Genomic DNA, 19481 nt, shown 5'->3' with positions numbered 1-19481 from the left:
AGTCTTGCGATTGAATCAGCAGGAGAGCCTGTTACAAGAATCTCAACCCAATTCTGGGCCTATAATTATAAATAATTACAGCAGCAAAGAACAACATGGGCTGGGTATTTTAACAACACATCTAATGAACCTACAAGGAAAGAGAGCTAATTTTTACACAGAGGATGAATCACTAACAGATTTAATAGCTAGTCTAGGGAAGAACTGAAGTTTGTTTTTTAGCCTTATTTCATAAATATATCTTTATTTATTGATGATAATATCCTGTAAGTGAATACTGCTTTTCTGTCTGCAGAACTCACTGTAAATCTGAGGAATGGCCTTAATTTAGTAGCCAAAGATTTATTAGATTGCAACTGTAGTCAGTTTATGGTGCGACAACTCACAAACATCTGAGCTAGGCAATAGGTGCTGTATAAATATGTAAAGTGAAATACCTAAAATAGTAAAACCACAGTGGGATAGAAGTACAGTATTTTGTCAAGTAGAGGAAGACAATGCTATTAAAGTAAATGGTAACAGAATCTATCCCCTCTAATTTCAATCAATCTTTCTTAAATAACTGAGCACAGTAATGGATAATAATAACAAGAATAATTTGCATTTCCATAGTGCTGCATTGCAAACTTTAATTTGTCTGGCTTGAGACAACCTTGAGAGATAAAATATTATTATGGGGCTGTACACTGAGATGCAGCGTGGTTCCAGTAGCTGCCAAGGGCACACAGCAAAGGATGAGAAATAGCAATAGATCTGATACCACGACACTTCCTTGATCCTGCCCCTTCTCAAAACCAAAATCAAAAACCAGAATTACTGACTTCCCTTTGCTAATGTCTAGACCACACTTTATGGAGGATCCTGAAAGAGGACCATGCAATCTTGATTTCTGCTCATACCTGAAAGGTGTTGTATATTTGAACTGTTTCTGATGAGCTGAAACACAGTGCTAGTGGTAATACACAAATACCCTTGTCCCTGCTTGTCTCTACCCTAACACACTTAAGACACATATGTACTTTTATATATATAAATATATATATATAATCTAAGTACATATTGTTTACCTGCTCTCTCTATATATTCAATAAAGAGTTCCATACATCTTTCTATCTATATAGAGATAAATACATTACTTAAAAAGTCATGTATTCAAGTCACAATTATCTTTTACTCAAATATCCCTTATAAGTCATATTTCTTCTGTTCTGATTGTATATATTGTATATTGATATTATTTTGTCAAGTTATTATTAAAAAAACAGTCTCTGCCTCACTCTAATCTTTCCCTTGGCACAGTCATTGTTTTAAAAGCCTTGAATGATAATAAAGTATAGGGAAAACACTTAGGAGAGCCATCCATTTCTCAGCCTGTCTTCAGTTAATTAATACTTCCACATTCTCAAGAGGAGGACAAATCTTAGCTCCTTCGCCAAATTAGAGGAGGAAGAGAGACAATAAATATTATACTGGGCTGAAGTTGTTTTTGCTTTCATTGCATTTCTGTGCTACGTGCTCAGTTTGCCTGAGAACAGAGCACCCACCCTCTCAAGCCTCAAAGAAAGGCAATATTTTTTTTTTCTTTTTGAAGAATAGAAGGGGACTCCACTCAGATTTGCTCTGCAGATAACACAAGAGTTACCAACACTGGTTACCAGTTACTCTCTAACCACTTCTCTGCTGGGAACCTAGAAGCCTCATCCAGACTTTGCAGGAGGGACTGGCAAATTTCCAGGTGCAACGTTAGCCTTATCAGTCCTTTGCATACCTCAGGCTACAGAACTGGACTAGGCTGCACAGCCAGCTAGGCTAAAACAGACTTCCAGCTCTTTTAACATATATAAATTTATATTCAGTAAAGACAGACTGTGGCTCAGAGTAGCGACAAGTGACCCTTGCATTCTTCCCTACTCTAGCTGCCATTTCTATCACATCAGGATGCTCACAAGCAAAGGGAAACACGCTTACCTAGAGGGCTTGAGCTGGGCTTACCCTGCATGGATCGGACATTCAGAGTGGCTAGGATGCTTTCTGTGTCCACCAGAGCAGGGCTGGTCAAAGCAGTAGTGTTGGAAGACAGAATGGCACATGCAGCACAGTGCTGGACATTAACTGCTCTCAGATCTGCACAGGAGAGTGCACTACCCTGATAAAAATCAAAGAAATAGTGATGAACAGAAATCTGAGAAAGCTGAACATTATCAAAAATTAAAGATGAAAGGTGAACATGAACTCTTTTTCAAACCTAACAGGCACAAATCCATTTTGGAAGCATCTCCAAAGTTTGAGCAACTTTGGTCAGAGAAGAAAATTCACAGGTCTAAAATCTATCTTGCAGTTTATTGGGTACTTTCAACAACAAATTGGTTTCAGGTTCAAGTCTAGAGCCTGAGATAATTTTAATCATTTTGAACTGAATTGTGCTATCCATTATCATGCAAAACATATTTAACTTTTAAAATGTATTTAAAAGAGTGCATGAACGCTAGAGAAAGGCAGAAAGAGGTAGAGAGAATATTCAAAATAAATTCTTACTGAGAATAACCACAGCTTTGGGAAATTCTGAATAAATTTCCATTCTCTTTGCAGATACTCCAAAGACCCAAGAAAAACAATGTCTTTCAACTCATGGTAAATGAAGTTACTAGCTCGTAAGGGCATCACGAAGTCCTGCAGCCCAATCAGCGGTGAGTTTGCATCGCCAAACACACAAACCAATATGTGATCCTGCAGGTCCAGTAGTGCTTGGTCCTTGCAACTCTAAATTTAAAACAGAATTCTGCTAAACCAGCTGTGAGGTATACTTCATTTTTTTCTCTTCAATTAGAAAGACTTATTCTTTCTTAGCTGTGTAACATCTTTGGGTATATCAGGACTCCATATAAAATGAAGTATTTCCTCTTAAGTATTTGGAATCCAAGCTTGTCCTGCAAAAGTGAAAATTTCATAAATGTTGACATAAAGTGCCAAAATTGTAAAACCAGGACAAGGTACTAGTTTGATACCAAAAGTAGAATAACTGCTATGGCTTGGTGCTTTTTTTCCTGGCTAATTGATCATGTTTCTCAAATGTAGTCTGGGAAAATATAGTACTAGGGGATAAGCTTAGTGTGGCTTCTTACAATTGCTAGGTGGTATGATCAGTCAGCCAAACCAATCTTGCCAAAGGCACCACATTAATGTCCACATTAACTAACCAGGAACTGTGGGATCAGTACACTCCCGCAATTTTCCATTTGCTGGCAGTATTCTTTTCAAAGAGAAACAAGAGACTTTGTCAGGGGGAAGTTTCCTGATGAGAGATTAGAATCATAACCAAATTAAATGATTGTCTCTAACTAATTAGATTAGGTTAAATTGAAAAATGAAACCTTTAGCTGTATTTAATGTAACATGCCTAAAGTCCAACGATTAGTCTGCTGAATGAAGCTAAACAATTAAAACCACAATTTATTTTATAGCTTATTTTATAGGAACAATTGGAAAAACTATTACTGCTGAAACCTGCAGAGGAAATATGCAATTATAAGATCAACAGAAGCAGTGAGAATAGTGAATGAGCACAATAGGGAAGGGGACAGGTGAACCATTCTGAGGACACTACTGAAGCACTTAATGCTTTCCATCCAATTTGGGGCAAAGAAGTTGGTCATATCTGGCCAACTTTATTAGTTGTTAAAGAGGTCAAGGTAAAAAACATCCAACATCTATGTAGTATTAGATGGAGGGTAACATTTCTGCAAAACATTTAAGTGATTTAAGAATGTAAGCCCTATGTAAAAGTCAAAGATCATACTTTCAGATGTGCTTAGATGCTTTGAGCTCTAGACGGACATCCAGGGGAATTTTTTGTAAGGTACATGTATTTAAGTTTCCATGCTTTCCAAACAGAATGTTATTGCTGAGGTTTCATGAAAAATCCCAGGGGGATATACTTGCACTTTTAGGCACCTAAATGACCTAAAAAATATGGCTCTTAAAAGCTTGAAGCACATTTTGGGACTTTGTCAAATGCTCAATTCACTTTTGAAAATGCATCTTAAATTCCCAAACCTTTGAGGGCTTGCCTGTCCCAGAAATCTCCTTGTAAAGGAAGATACTATGTGAATGTACATTGCAATAGCTATTATGCTCTAATTTCCTTTGTGGGCATTTTAATTCCTCAAAAAGAGACCCTTGCAGAGTCTAGCTTAGTGTCACAGAAACAGTCAGTACAGTACAAAAGTGGTACATGGGGAATTAGGACACACTAGCTGTTGCAAGCTTTTTCCTCATGTAAGCAGGCCTGTAAGATCTTTTCAAAACATTACCCTTCAATTCTCTGAGCTGGGCTTCCAGTTCCATTGGGATATTTGCCCATTTGTAACAACTAATCCTATTTTGGAGGTTGCTGGGCAATAGGGTCCTTTTATTTGCTTGGAAGGAAGCTGCAGCATTTCAAGCAGCATGAATTCCAGCCTGCTACAAGTCTCCCAGCTGGCAGAACAGCTTGAACATTCTGTATTTTTGATGAAATCTTTGATCACCTCATTGCAAGATTTGGTTGCCTACTCTCAGCTCTCTGGCAGCTCTGAGTACAACCTGCCACTTCTAGATAGGATTTGTTCTTTTAAGGATTAAACACTTACATTAAAGAAATAAACCAAACAGTCTTAAAGGTATTCAGATCAATAATGTCAGGGACACAAAGGTCCAAAAACGCTTTACAAAATTTAAAAGCAAAATAGGCGTTAATCAGTCCCTCCTTTGTCCATCTGCTGAGATTCTCTTCTGAGATAGGAGGCCCACCCTGCTTTAGATGAACATGGAAGGCATTACTGATCCCTTGTTACCTTGGAGATCTTTCTCTGTTCCCAGGTTACCACCTAAATTACAAAGGAATGCGGCCTTGGAATGAGCCTTCAGCTCCCATCACTGTGACAGTCTCTCTGTGACCCTGGTCAATACACTTTATTTGCAACTCATTCCTGAAAAATGGGGCAATGGTCCTCTGTCTGTCTTCTTCAGGGCAAGGTCTGTATCTTAGCTTTGCATATGAGATCAAAGTTAGACAGGGGTTAAGGTAACACTGTTAAATAAACAGTAAACTAGAGAGTGCTATGCCTTCCACTCAGATCAGCGCTGTGGAGACTCAGCTTATTCCTAGGAGAACAAGGAGGAAGACAGGTGAAGGTCCCAAAGAGAAATACACCACACCTACCAAAAGAGCCTCCTGCAGTGGAACAGAATCGCACCAGTGGAACCTTCCTGTTGAATCTAGTATGACTCTGCTGTTCTCCTCTCCTTGGATGTCCAAATCCCTAAACAGAGAGAGCAACTGATCAGCTACAGAACAACCTGTCATCATCAGCAACTACAGTTTATATCATCTCATCATCTGTGGCTGAGAAGCCCTCTTTATTTACCTCGTAGTTTTCACATCCCATAGTGGCAAGGAAAATTTGGTTGTATACGAACTGTGCATAACCATACAATGTGGGGCAGAAAGAGTTGTGTGGTAGAGCAATTCCTTTGTCAATATGTCAGTTGAGCTGGACAAATATAAGGAAAAATATACTGCAAAGGGTTCTTAGTGAGGATATTCATTAGAACAATACTGGCCTTGATTAAGAGAAAAAGAAGTCAGCAGGAATTTTTCCCTTGTCTTCAGGGACTTTAAATTAGACCCATATTGCAGGATATTCTCAGAGACAGATTTCAGATATGCAGCTGTGTTTGTGAGCATTGTGCAATCCAGAAGCAGTAACAGGATGATGTGAAACAAGAGCTATTCAATTAGAAGCTACTCTGAACACTGAATGGTTTCAGAAAACTGCTACAGATCAAACAGCAAGGGGTTACAAAAGAACTGATGTCTGCTCATGACCCAAGCATGAACAGAAAAAGACTTGAAGACTTGAAACCGGTTGGATAAACCATCTGCTCAACACCATTTTTCCAGCTTCACTGTTTGTAGAATCAACCTTTGACAGTTGACTTGGGAGCAAAGCTTATTTGAACACTCAGTAACTGAAATAGTAATGATAACTGAGACCTGCCATCTAGAATCACAAAATACACTGAACCCAACAGCCTCGGTGAAGCTGTACGACTGGAGATGTATATGGTCCTGTCTTTGATTTTATTGTCCAATTTGTCCGTACCTTGCCTATGCAGTATCAAGTAAGATAAGATTAACAGAGAGGAGAGGGAGAAGGTGTCATTCATTATGACACTTGCAAGGCAGATCTAGATGGTGCCCTGTATAGACTGACCCATGCTGGTACTAAGCTTACCATTGCAGCAAATAACCTAAGAATTTGCCCATTTTTGCAAACCATGCCCATTTTTGCAGTTTGTGCCAAATTCCATGGTACTATGGCAATATGTTTAACTCATACACAGGATAAATAATTAAAAGCCACAGTCATGTCAGTAACCGCAGCATATACGTACAGTCTTTTCCTTTCCACATGAGATCTCATCAGACCAGACCAGAACTTTCTTGCAGTTCCTGCACTAGCTCCCCAGGTCTTTAGCTAAGTGAGTAATAACAAATCCCAGGACTGCTTGTACTAGAATAGGTTACCTTGTTCACCTATCCTAAAATCAGCAAAAATAAAACAGCCACAAAGCATCTATTAATGGCACTGCAAAAAAATGTAATGACTGACTCTTGCCAAGGCTTGCTCACAAGCCTCTTCTGCAATATGCTCATGACATGTGCTGTGTTTGATTGTAATCCCAAACCTGGGAACTGGTCTTTCCAGCACTGCAGTGCCTCCTATCTCTTTTCAATACACAGTACTGCAAACTTAAAAATACAGGAATTGTGTACAGCAGATCCAACCCAAGTAGCATCTAATTTTTAATGAGGGCAAATATCAGACTACGCAAAGCCAGGTGCAAGCTACACCTGATTGTAAGTATAGGAAAATCTTCCTTTCAAGCAAGAAAGACACCAAAGAGCAAGAAATTTATCTGCACATGCTGGCTACTGCATTGCTTTGGCTGAAGAGGAGGCAAGAGCAGCAGGCACTGGCAGCTGGAACTAGCCTGGAGGAAAAGAAAAGAAGGGCAAAATAGAAAACAGGATGCTAAACAGCTCATGACAGCTCTGCTCCTCTTACAGCCTGGCTTTATCAAGCTATGAGCTCCCAATTTTTTCCAGACCCCTTAGCTGAAGTCCACTGACCTCCAGAGTTCATAAACCACAGCTGAAACCACCACACTACATATTCCTCTTGCTCTTCTGCCATTTACAATACTGTAAGTATTGGTCTTGGTCTCATGAGCAACTGCAGCAAGAATTTTCACAGGCAAACTGCACACTGCATGAAGTATTTCTTCTGATCAGCTTTGAATTACCCACCCTTCAGCTAAATGAAAGATACTTTTGTCTCTCTGATGAGGGGCCGGGAGAAGCTTCCACCTGGCTCTCCTGAATTTAATAAACTAGTACAGAACTCTAAGGAAAGAGGAGCAGTACCCCTTAAATCTCTGCAGTGACTCTGTGTAGCCCTGTGTCAACTGCAGGCAATTGTATCCATTAGCCATACTTCCCTCCTCCTCAGATAATGAATGTCTTGGCCAGTGATTAAATGGTATTTTGGCAAGTTGGAGGCTATCTTCTCACAAGCTTTCTTTACTTAACTCAGCTCTACCAATCAATCAGTGTATATATCTCTATCATAATAAAGCCATCATCTATATACACAACCTGTCAGAAATGACATCTCTTCATTCTAATATTATGGAAAATATATATGCCTTGGAGGAAACACCTGTTGGATCCTTCAAGTAGGAGAGGGAGGGAAAAGACAGCAGGAAACCCACTTCATCATAAAGGCATCCACCTTGCCAAAGAGAAGCACATTCTGATTTAGCAAACCATTCTTTAGTGAAGGGTTCCTTCTGCCATATGCTCTGTAAATTACATGATCCTCACAGAAATTTGATTTTCTTAAGAGACTAGTAAATCATCCAGCCCTGGACTCTGAGGATCTTGAGAATGTGAGGACTGGAATTAATGTGGTGTAATACCCTACAGAGACACAGAAGTAATTTCTGATTGAGCTAGAGTCACTCACCACAGCCATTAGCAGGTTATCTAGGTCACAAATTAATTGTGCTGTGGATACTCAGCTATTCAAGTTGATTCTGCATGATTCTGGTAGCAGAAAGCTACATTCACATAATGCTGTGCACAGTCATGTATGTGTTATTGAACTTTTTTTTTTTGACCATATTCTCATTTAAAGTCCTCACCACTTACTTCACATTGGACAGATTATCAAAAGAGCACAGATTCATGTTACCAAAGACCATACAAATGGAGCTCACTTTTTCAAAAGAGCTAAGTATTTCGGACTCTGGGCATTTCTGAAAATATCATCCCAGTAGCCAGCGCTGAACATTTGAAAATGTTTCATGGTGTCAGATGCATAAGCCGCTGATGTAATCAGTCTGTTCTGTGCCCAACTTGCAGATGAATCAGGTCTATTACAACAATGGTCCATTCATTAAACTCAGAAAGAAATTTGGTTTTACATTGCAATGTTATACCTCAATTGAATACCTAATACATAATTCAAAATGGCAGCTCAGTCCAGTGTACCAGAGTTAAAATGAGAGAACTGCTACACAGTGAAGTGTTTCTTCTTTGCCTGCTCCCACAGCCATAACCTAACAGAAACCGGTCAGTCATGTTTCCATGAACCTTGGTAGATAAAAGCTTTTGTCTAAACTAGATGATCAGACACATCCACGATGTTTCAAACTTAATTTGAGGACTAACGTAAGTGATTGTTGTCTATAACAGTTGTCTATAACATTACAAGGCAGGGAGCGCAAGTCCTTTTATCAAATCTTTAGCTGCCAATAACTTCCTGATGACAAGTTATCTTTAAATTCTTCACAGTGCCTTTGCAAAGCCCTGAAAGCTCTATTAAGTCCGTGGCTCGCAGTCTTTTGACATTAGCTCTTCCACTGCTTGCTATGGGAGAGCATGGCTATAGTGAGTCTTAATGTCATGTGCACGCACCGAGTCTGTGCTCATTTGATTTGCATTCCCTGCTGTAAAGTACAGAACAGCGGCAAATTCTCAGGACCCAAAGATTATTTGCCTCCTAATTTTTGCATAGGGAGAGAAAAAGGTGTAGCAACCTATTCACAAAGCACCTCAGGATGAGCAAGGCCCGGAAGAGTTACTTCATTGGTCCACAGCAACTCCCACACATAAAAAAGAAAAAAAAAAAATCTCTCAGCTGCTACCACAGAGGTCTCCAGAGACAAGACACCCACCGACACCTGAGTGAAGCAGGCAGTTTTTTCCAAGAGCTGAATTTGGTGAGGCCCCAGCCCACCAGCACAATTGCCCTGACGTCATTCCATTGTCCCCGCGTACCACAGCCTTGTGAATGATTTAACACTTGGCATGTGGGCTGTTCAGTTCACATCCCATTTGGGAATCCTCTTATTGTTTTTTGAATCACTCCCAGATCTGCACATATGTTAACCTTCTCCTTCGGAGAGGAGTGGAGTTTCACATACAGAATGAAAATTGCCTGTGCCTGAGAAGGCTGCTACAAAGTCCCTTTCTCACTCCCAGGCCTGCACTGTGAGAATATGGTGCTTGTCTGGACTTAGCTTATTCATCATCATGGATTATATCACTCTAATCATAATGCATCAAAGTGCTTTGCCTACCTTACAAGGAACTGTAAGGCTTAATTAATTAATAGACTCAGAGGTACTTCATGTCATTGCAAAATGTTATAATTTAGAGTATTCCATCCATTAATTAGCAAATACATCAGGCAACAAATAAAACCAATCTTAAAAATGGGTAGTAAAATTTTTTTTTAATTACATCCACCAAACCAAATCTGCCCCTAAGCAACACACACATAATCCTAGTGAAGTCAATGTGGTTGCATAGGAATCACTAAAACAAAAATTATCAGTTGTTACCATTTATATTGCAGCAGTACTTACAGTTTCCCACTAAATTAGGGACTCTTGCTTTACCTAGAATTGTAAATATAAACAAAGGTTGAACTAAGAAACAGAGGATGGAAAGAGACATACAGGCCTTGGGACTTGCAAAACACACAAATAAAAAGGCTGAAGTGAGAGTCCTGGTCTAGTAAATGTTGCACTACACCACATTAAAAATGGAACCAAAATTCTCAAATAGTAGCAGGAGTTGAAGCGCTGGTATGTTAAGAAGAACTGCTGATGTGTGTGCAGCAAAATCTGAAGAGCTGGCAACACTGGAGAAATTCAGAGCACATATAGATAACTGGACTGGGTTATTTCAACAGTGTTCTAGATGCTCTTCTGGGTCCATTTCACCATTAAAGGAATTTTAGAGTGACATAAGAAAGAACAACTTCTGCTTGTTATCTACTCTGCATTTCCTCATTCAATCTCTATCCTATCCCTCAGCTAATGCTTTACTGTATAAGGACATGGTGTTCAGCCACAGATATAAACCAGGTATAGTAACTTCAGCACTTTCACAATTTAATATAGCACAATTATCACGGGGAAGCTAGATACTTCTTCTGCAAGCAGATCTCATGTGTCAGAGCTATGAGCCATTATTTCTGACAGAAAACAACAGCTTATTACTCATAGCCTCTGTTGTGAAATCTTTGGTGAAGTGCTCTCTCTTATTTTCCAAGGTCACAGGAGGGCTAGATAAAATCCACCTTCTTTCGGTTTGCATTCACGTGTGTGTGCGCACACTTTTGTTCTTTCATTGCTATCTGGGCTGGGGACAGGCTGGATTTTAGAAGATAAAGCCTGATCCTGCTACCCACACAGAGGATAGCTGCTTGCTTTGATTCTAGAGAGGCTGTTCAGAGAGTAAGACAGCAGACAGCTTGAGTAAGGGTGGCAAAATTCAGCTCCTAATTATTAGATTAAAACCTGAAAACTGCTGTCATGTACAAAGGGACAAAGTGGAATTTGGCAGACGGCTAGGGAAAAACAAATCTTATCATAATGACAAATAATCGCTGAAGACAACCTTGTCATTTTTTGAGAGCATCTCAACAGTTCTCTCTTTTTTTTTTTTTTTTTTTTTTTTTTGGTCACTGCTTATCAAAATTTGCATGGCTAGTTAGTGGGCTAATTTAATTATAAGCAGCATTTATGAACAGCCTGATGGGGGATCTGCAGAGGGTAAGAGAATCTGCTCTTGAATTATGAAACTGCACACATACACACATCTGGAAGCCGTCATGGGACAGATCGCTGTCTTGTAAATGCGTGTTGAGTGTTACAATGTTTTACTAAGCACTCCCAATCTGTCAAGTTTACAGGAGAGTACAGACTGGGAACAGTTGGGATCATTTGTGGCTTAGAGCTATTAGCTACTTCCACCCACTTATTGTGACGTTATTAATAGCAAAATAACCTAAAGAACAGAACTTGGCTTAGTCAATATCTTAAGCAACAGGAATAATTTTCACTAAGGGCCAAAATCAGGGAGGCAGGACCCAGCTGAGTCATAATCAATGCTGGGGAACACTGCATTATTTTGCACTATATTTGAATTGGTACCCTAATCTGTGCACTCTGTTCTTCAGAAGTCTTACATGGAGATGTTTGTGAAACCTAGTCTAGTCCTGCCATTTCAGGTCTCTGTAAGAGGTGGCATATGGTTACATTGCTGAAGGAACATCCTAAGGAGGAAATGCTAGGGAAGCAATGTGCTGTCGGCCACCACTTTAGTAATCTCCCCTCCTACCAGTGGTTAGTGAGGATGGCATTATGTACCACATGAGAGATGAAGAGCTTAAATGTTATTAAATTATGGACAGGGTAACAAAAGTTACAAGCCAAAACACAAAACTATGTCAGCAGTGCTCTATGCTATCCCTACTAAAACTCAAGTTAATTGGCTAAAATCCAACACCATTATGCTTACATGAGAATCCCGGGATGCTTGCAATCACTATATTAGCTTTGCCAAGGGTGAGTGAGTGCCTAAAGTCTCCTAGAGTCATTCACAGAGCTCAAAATGGCCCATTAGCTTCCAAGGCCCAAATCACACAGAAGTCCAGCTCTGGCCTGGCACATAGGACAGGATTTCATCCCATAGAAAATAATCCCATAATACCCTGCTGAGGAAATTGAGTTTTGGTCTGTGAAAGAAACTTTGCACCAAGTTTCTTCACCAGCCAGAGCCACAGTTCAACAAAAAGACGTGGAAGAGTTTTAACTCTCTGGAGCTTTTGGCTCCATGTTAAGCCATTGTATACCTGTTTAATTCAAACCCCCATCCAGTCATTAAATATGCTTTTTTTTTTTTTAAAATGGATCATTATGATGTGATTTACGACATTGGTGTAATTGTCAGAATTACTGTGAGTAATTAAAATATTAAATGCATGCTGCCAGAGGCTTCAGTCACTCTCAGCAGCCTCATTGAAAATCAGGAGCTGACCAAATTATAAATAGACTGGTTTGCACAAGTTCATAGGGAAAGCTAATTACGAAACTTATCCTTATGCACTCAGAACACACACAATCAGTCATGCAAATTCTTTAAGTGATTATACTATTGTATAACATGGAATGGGATTAGTATGTACAGTGGGTGCAACTCCAGGCACAATGTGCAGTACAACTGTACTTTGCATGGTGAATATGAGTCCCCAAAACTCTTATACAAGCTTGATAGATGTGGGACAAGGGCCTGGTGAAAAGAGAGAAGGTATATTTTCACATGAGATACAGAAAGAGACTGATAAATACTGAAAGAGGTAGAAACTACAAAGGATAAGGCTCTCTGACAATAAAAGCAAGCCTGAGAGAAAGAAGAAAGGCTTGTCAATAAAAGGGAAGAGAGTTTTAGAGAGAAGTTGGAATAAACTTTGAACTGGTTGGTTACAGTCATCAAGAATGGTGGCTAGCTAAAATAATAGGGAGCCTAAGTGTCTAAATACAGTGAGTGTGAATATAAACTGAGATTAACAAAAATATTGTACTTAAGGGCAATGGCTGAGACTTTTTCATATCTAGTGTTTTGAATGTTTTGCTTTCCAGAAGGGAGTGGAGGCCCATAGACAAGACTCAGCAGAAATTCAATCAAGAAGTAAATCATCAATGAAAGAACTATACCCTTAGGGTTAGTAGCACAATCTCCAGTGACTGTGATGTGGTAAGAATTTTAACCTTCCAACCCAATGTCCTGGGATGTCTTAGAAATTGAAAGCCCAAATGGAGTATGCTTTTGCTTATTAAGGATCTGGGGAGGCGGGGGGAGCGGAACCTGTCACTTCAATGCCAGTAAACAGACTGGCTTGGCAAGAGACAAGGCAGTCTGTACAAAGCAAGTTTGGGCAGATTTTACACACTCTGCAAGGTGTTTGCCAGTGAGTCTTGTGTGTCAAGCCTCCACTAAAGTACCTGATTCATGCACTGATCTTTGAGCCCTACTGGCTATGTGAGTTTCAGCAAAGATCAAAAAGACCTCATTGTTCTGTGAGCAAGATTCAGCCGCTATGCATCGACAGAACAATTTATTAAGGTGGCTTAAAGATTCTTTTATCCAAAAAGAGTTATGTTCCAAAAACAATGCTGATTTATTTTCTGTGTACCTGTGCAAGATTCTAGGGGCTGAATATTTGGAGAGAAAAAGTATGGGAAGATGTCTCCTATCTGAATTTTCTAACTCAGATAAATCTAATTAACTGCATGTGTATTTACCAGCTCATGATGTCTAGCTATCCATTCATCTAACCTGTCACCATGACTCTGACAAGGACTTCTCAAAAATACACAACAAGAAATATGGGACTCCCCAACAAAACAAAAAGTGGAATGTAAAATAGCATCTCTTTTTCCTAGAGCAGCTCCCTGCTTAACATCAGCTCACAAATGACCAGTGTCCAAAATATCTATCTTCTTCCTTGCATTGCCCAAGCTCCAGCGACGCCCTTTGTGGAATTTCAGAGGGATTCTTTTTAGTACTCCTCCACTGAAGTGTTTGAGAGGTACCTAGAGGTATCCACACTTTTTCATGTTTCCATGAACCCTCTGAAGTTTGGCTATCCCCTGAAATACCCCCTCCACATCTCCTCCATTCTAGCAATAAAAGTAAAACTGAAGGAACGCGAAACTTGTCTAACTTGTGAGGTTTTCACTATGCCAACAGAGACTGCTAAATTTTCCACAGAGCCCCCACCCTGTCGCATAAATATCAGGTAGTGATCAAAAGCACAATGTGCCTGCTGACAAAAGGGATCTTGCTCACTGTAACAACACTTTCTCCACCTCTATCTATCTCCCTTTTCTTGAGAACACAGTTTTACACTTGTCCTTCATACAAATAACCCGAGGGTGGGAATTATTCAGAAGGCTCGTGTTTGACACCCCATCTGTTCATTTCTGACAGCGATATATAATGTAAGGCTATAAAAACTTGAAAAATAATGCAACATAAAAAGGGATTGACTCGGCTCCAAGAGGCCATAAACGGTAACAAATACCATTGTATGATTTATTTCATGCTGTAATCTTTACAGTAAGTCATCTTTCAGACATTTCCTTGTGACAGGTTTTAATAATATTAATGCCCAGAGCAATCCAAATCATCGCCAATAGACATATTTATCAAGCTGCCAATCCAAGTAAATGAAATTCTATAAGCAATAATGTAACATGTTTAAAGGAAGCTAATAAAACAAGTCAGGAGAGAAATATTACTGCAAAGTATTCTCTCTCTAATCCAGCCCTGGATTTTATACAGCCAAAATGCAAATCTTTCTCTCCATGATTTATTGCTCCAAAAATACCAATGACCTTTTCAGGAGCTCTTGCACAGCCCTTCTCACACATTTATAAAGATCGTGATGCATTCTGCCAGATTAGCTGAGCTAGAGCGCTTAGCATTACTGCTTTGTTTTGCTCTACCTTTGGATTGGGAAGTGATGGGTTGCATCAAAGAGTAAGATCTTAAGTCTTTAAGATTTATTAAGGACTGACAAGCCCTAACGTAGGCTTGGCAACTCAGTAGGTATTTATGAGCAATTATCCAGGCACTAGATAAGTTTCAATTAAGGGGGAGCTAAAACTTGGTTCTTTAACCTGGTTTCTCCTTTCATCTAATTCAGGTTTTATTAATCCTTTGCTTGGCTGAAGTGACTCTTAATCAGGACAAAAGGGAAGGAGACATTGCAGTGCTGGGTACACATGGAGCCTTGCTCACAAACATTCTTTTGTGCCTCTCTAGAAACTTAGCAGAAATGAAAAACAAGAGTCAACAATTCAGCAAAACACACACCATTAAATTTGTCATGCCTTAGGCAAGAATGTGTGGAAAAACCATGACTAGTAAAGCAAGTGTATCGATGCAGAGGCTCAGAAGTGCTTCAGGAATCCTAACAGGTTTTTAGGCATTCACTTCTGGCCCAGCTTTATAGGTCTTGTTTGTTTTGTTCTTTTGTTTTTGTTTTTAATGATGCTAATTAAATTCTTTCCCTGGATACAGAGACCTGCTTTTCATGTGGAAAAAAAGAAGTGAGGAATGAGTCAAGTGTGTGCGGTACAACGGAAGATATCTTTCATTAAAATACTCTAGGACTCCAGAAATATTAGCAAGACCTGGACCAAGCATGTGTTTTGAGTCTTATAATAGGCCATGCCCAATTCCTTCCCACTCGACAGTATGGAATTTTCCTGTATTCTGGTTTCATTAAATTTTTCATTGACTCTTCCACATGCAAATCTTGTTTCAAAGCCCTAGATGTAAATTCCTGTGTAAGAATATGGTTATTTAATTACTAAGTATTTAGCTGGCTAAACTTCCTGATTAACATAGAAATTTTCAAAGGAATCTGTAAGGGTGGGAGGGGATAGGTACCCAAGTCACTTTGAGAGCACTGCCTGCTAGACACAGGAGAAGTAATCCACACTGTCTATGCAAAGGACTCTGGGAATGAAACTTGTGTTGAAATGCCTGCTCTCCCTGGTTCAGATCACAGTTTACCATCCCAAATTAAACACAGAAGAGATTTGAACTTGGAGCTGCCCTTGGCCACTATCCTAACCACTGGGATACAAAAGGTCAATGTTAGCTTTTCTCTTAGCTAAACACTCAAGGTGGAAAACTTCAGCTTTAACTTGAAAACAAGCAATTGGATCCAATTCTATTTTTGGCTTAAATAATAATAAAAAAGTATATGAAACTGATTTGAAAACTCTATGCTTGTTACAAAGAGTCAGCCTCAAAACAGCTATCCTTAGCATTGTGCAGGTTTGCTCCATGACTTTAGAAATCTCATTTCATCTCTTCTACTTCCCTTTGCCTTCCCACCCTTTGTCTACCCTTTCTATTTAGACTGTGAGCTTTTTAAGGCAGAAACTGTCTTTTACTATGTTCATATACAGCATCCAGCCTAATGGGGTCCCAGTTCCATTAGAAGTCTCAAGACGCTGCTATAATACAAATAATAAATACTGCAACTAATAATATCAACACTGTAAAACCTCCTCCCCAGGGAAGTGATGGAAGACCAGTCCCTGGTGGCATTTAAAACTAAACACTAGAAAACATACCTGCCCTGACTGGTAAGAATATAGCATCTTTATGATAATGGTAAGGAGGAATAATCTTGGTGGAGAAGGGAACAATTATTTATCTGATATTTGGCCATGTCTTTAGGGAATTTCAGACCATCTCCTAGTAACATTTTTGTACCTTGCTAAGCAGCAGCAGAGATCTCAGGGAAAATAAATAAATAAGTTAGAAATATATAATCCCCAAGGTGTAATCCCAGAGTATGGAAACTCACTTCTCTTAAATACCTCCCTCTGGCATAATTGACTTTTCATGCGTATGTTAATAATGGTATTTCAGCAGGCTGTGAGGACTTTTTTTTTCCTTCCCTCTTTGGTAAATTATGTTACTGGGCATGAGGAGGGGGAGGGCCGCATTATAAATCTTATTATGTTTTCACTTATATTTAACAAGTCAGCACAATGTAACAGTACACATGTATGTATTTACCATGCTGGCCAAACTTTTTCAGCTGACCTAATTGGTTAGGGCAGCAGGGTCAAGCAACATTTTATTGTCCTGGTACCCTGTATGTGCTGGGGACAGCTGCTAAGATGCAAATCTCTCCAGAGGCGATCTTAGACTCCGTGCCATGCTGACACTTGCCTTTGCCACCAAAGCACAAAATAGGGTTGTGGAGGGATGGGGGCTTTATTTATTAAGCCTCTTTAGCTCTATGGTACCAGTAAATTGCGCACAAGTAGAAACAAGGTAGGAAATGCTACTTAGTGCATCTCCCCTCCACTACTAGGTTCCTGTCTACTCCCTACAAATTCCAGTATAATACAGTTTGCCAACATGTTCTGCCACCCTCTCTAGTAGGTGGTTTGGAAAAGTGTAAAAGCTTGTTACTACTGACAGCTCAGTATCAGACTATGACACCCCTCCTTATGCTGAATATAGTAGCTCAGGTTACGAGGAGTTCCACTGAAAGTCAATCGGACTGCTCAGCAAGTTAAGTACACTGTAGATAAGAGTTCCGCAATTCATACTTTGCCTTAAAAAACAGATGACTGTGCTCTGCCATTACTTACCGAACTATGCTGGGAATCAGATTCCTCTAGTCAAGGAAGAATTTAGACATGCAGCCTAGAAAAGCCTTCTCCAGCATTCTTAATGTTAGAGAGAAAGGCTGTAGGGTGTGATTCTCTTGGGTCTCCATTCGACTTTGGAGCAAACTTCTTCTGGGTATGCCAGAGTTTGCGATACTTCCAGATTGCTGCCATGACCACACTGAAATTAAGTGTCTGAGTGATGAGCAAATCTCAGCGCTGGCTGTTCATGTTCCCAGCCCAGCAACCGCCCTTGCCTCCTCTCTGCTCTCTTAGAAGTAGCAGCAGAATAAAATGCACCCATGATTCAGCTGTTCAGTAATGGTATGTCATTGAGCTTCTATCTAGTAGGCAATGAGCACTTCCGTGGGGTGCATCAATCCCTTCCTTCTCCTTCCCCTTATTTCTCCACACTGGCATCAGGTATCACAGCATCTCATAGATGCTCACAGGCTTTGAGCCTGCTGAAGGGTATGAGCTGTTGCACCAAAGACTTGGATGCAGGCATACGCTGTACTTTTCCAGCTGTTCAATTAATCAAGGTAGAGAGAAGTCATAAACCATCCACTGCAGCCACAAGCACTAACAATATCAGAATTAGGAAATAGGCATACCCTGCCATTCCCACTTTCCATGCAGTAAGTCCATGATATGCTTGCTCAGCACATACAACTCTATTTCTTACCCATCAACAAAACTCGGATGAGGAAGAACCCCGAGGGACCTTGACTTTTCAGGATCTCCATCTGAAAAATGCAGCGATTCTTGATAGAATTTCAGTTTCTCTGAAACAAAGGCAATAAAAAAGAATTGGCTTCCTTTTGTATAGTCCTCAGTTGCATTTAGACTCTGGTTGCAAATGGCTACTATGCCATTTGAGGATTCCGTGTGGGATTCCAAAAGGCTAGACAAAGCAGCCCTGAGTAACCAGTTATCCATACAACTGCCCAGAAATACAGTACAGCATTATAAAATAGTAATTCTATATAGTATGCATATAATAATCTTAAACATGGTGAACGCTACACACTTAATGCACCATTTTGTTCAAAAGGAGGCTCCTTTTCTTTGTGAGGTTCTTTTGTTGGAATGTAGAAGCTAAAAGTAAAACTCATTCTAAAAGCCTCATTCATTTTCTCCTAAATGAATGAGACCTTTGTCTCTCTTCCTCGTGAACAAATGGATGAAGGAAACTTAGACCCACTACACATAACCAAGGCATTCTACAACATAACACACACTTGCATGACCTATAAGACCTTTTTTCTCTCATTTTGCACAGGAGAGAAACATTCTTGACTAGATTGAATCACAGGTTATCTTAAGAAAGTGGGGGCCCACTTCAGTCTGTCCCACACAGGGACTAATAAGGAACTGATAAAACTCTTTTAGTCTTCTAAACCGAGATACTTGGTTAACTCAGTAGAACTGTGTTCAGTTCCAGCCTTCACCACACACTCTCCAGGTCACTGTGAGCAATTTGTGCAGGGTCTGACTGCTTAGGGTAGCTCTGAGATGCTTCAGAGAGAGAGGACAGGGGGAAATGCTCTCATTTACTTTCATTGGTGATAAAGGGTGTGTGTGTGTGGATGATAAAGGAGAAATAGCCATTGTTTTCTATCTTACCCAACTGCCATCTAGTAAGCCATTCACACTCCTGTTAAAATGACAATAGTATGTTAGCTCCTTTGACTGACAATCTCTCACAATCTCTGAGGCTCCTGTATTAGTTTCTAGATTCATGACAACGAATGCTAGTTGCAGGCCCTCCTCATCCAAACTTTCTTACCTCCCTTCACCACACAGTGGCTTTGGAGACAACCAGACCAACATGTACTATTTAAACTATGTTAGAGACAAAGGAGAGGAATGAATCA

The 19481-nt window shown here is 39.8% G+C and overlaps 1 protein-coding gene across 1 annotated transcript in view; it reads right to left on the bottom strand.

The window, feature by feature from the left end:
* The window catches only part of KCNU1 (potassium calcium-activated channel subfamily U member 1), a 49720-nt gene that overhangs the window by 11459 nt on the left and 18780 nt on the right, over nt 1–19481 (bottom strand). The window contains exons 19-22 of the mRNA XM_062596671.1: nt 18290–18389; nt 5201–5300; nt 2536–2760; nt 1969–2146 (exon numbers count right to left, since the gene is read on the bottom strand). Coding sequence (XP_062452655.1) covers nt 1969–2146; nt 2536–2760; nt 5201–5300; nt 18290–18389 — 603 coding nt within the window. The remainder of the gene's footprint in view (nt 1–1968; nt 2147–2535; nt 2761–5200; nt 5301–18289; nt 18390–19481) is intronic.

The sequence above is a fragment of the Rhea pennata genome, chromosome 28 (assembly GCF_028389875.1).
Source record: "Rhea pennata isolate bPtePen1 chromosome 28, bPtePen1.pri, whole genome shotgun sequence".
NCBI lineage: Eukaryota > Metazoa > Chordata > Aves > Rheiformes > Rheidae > Rhea > Rhea pennata.
The sequence above is the reverse complement of the archived record's forward strand: the minus strand, read 5'-3'. Positions and strand labels throughout refer to the sequence as shown.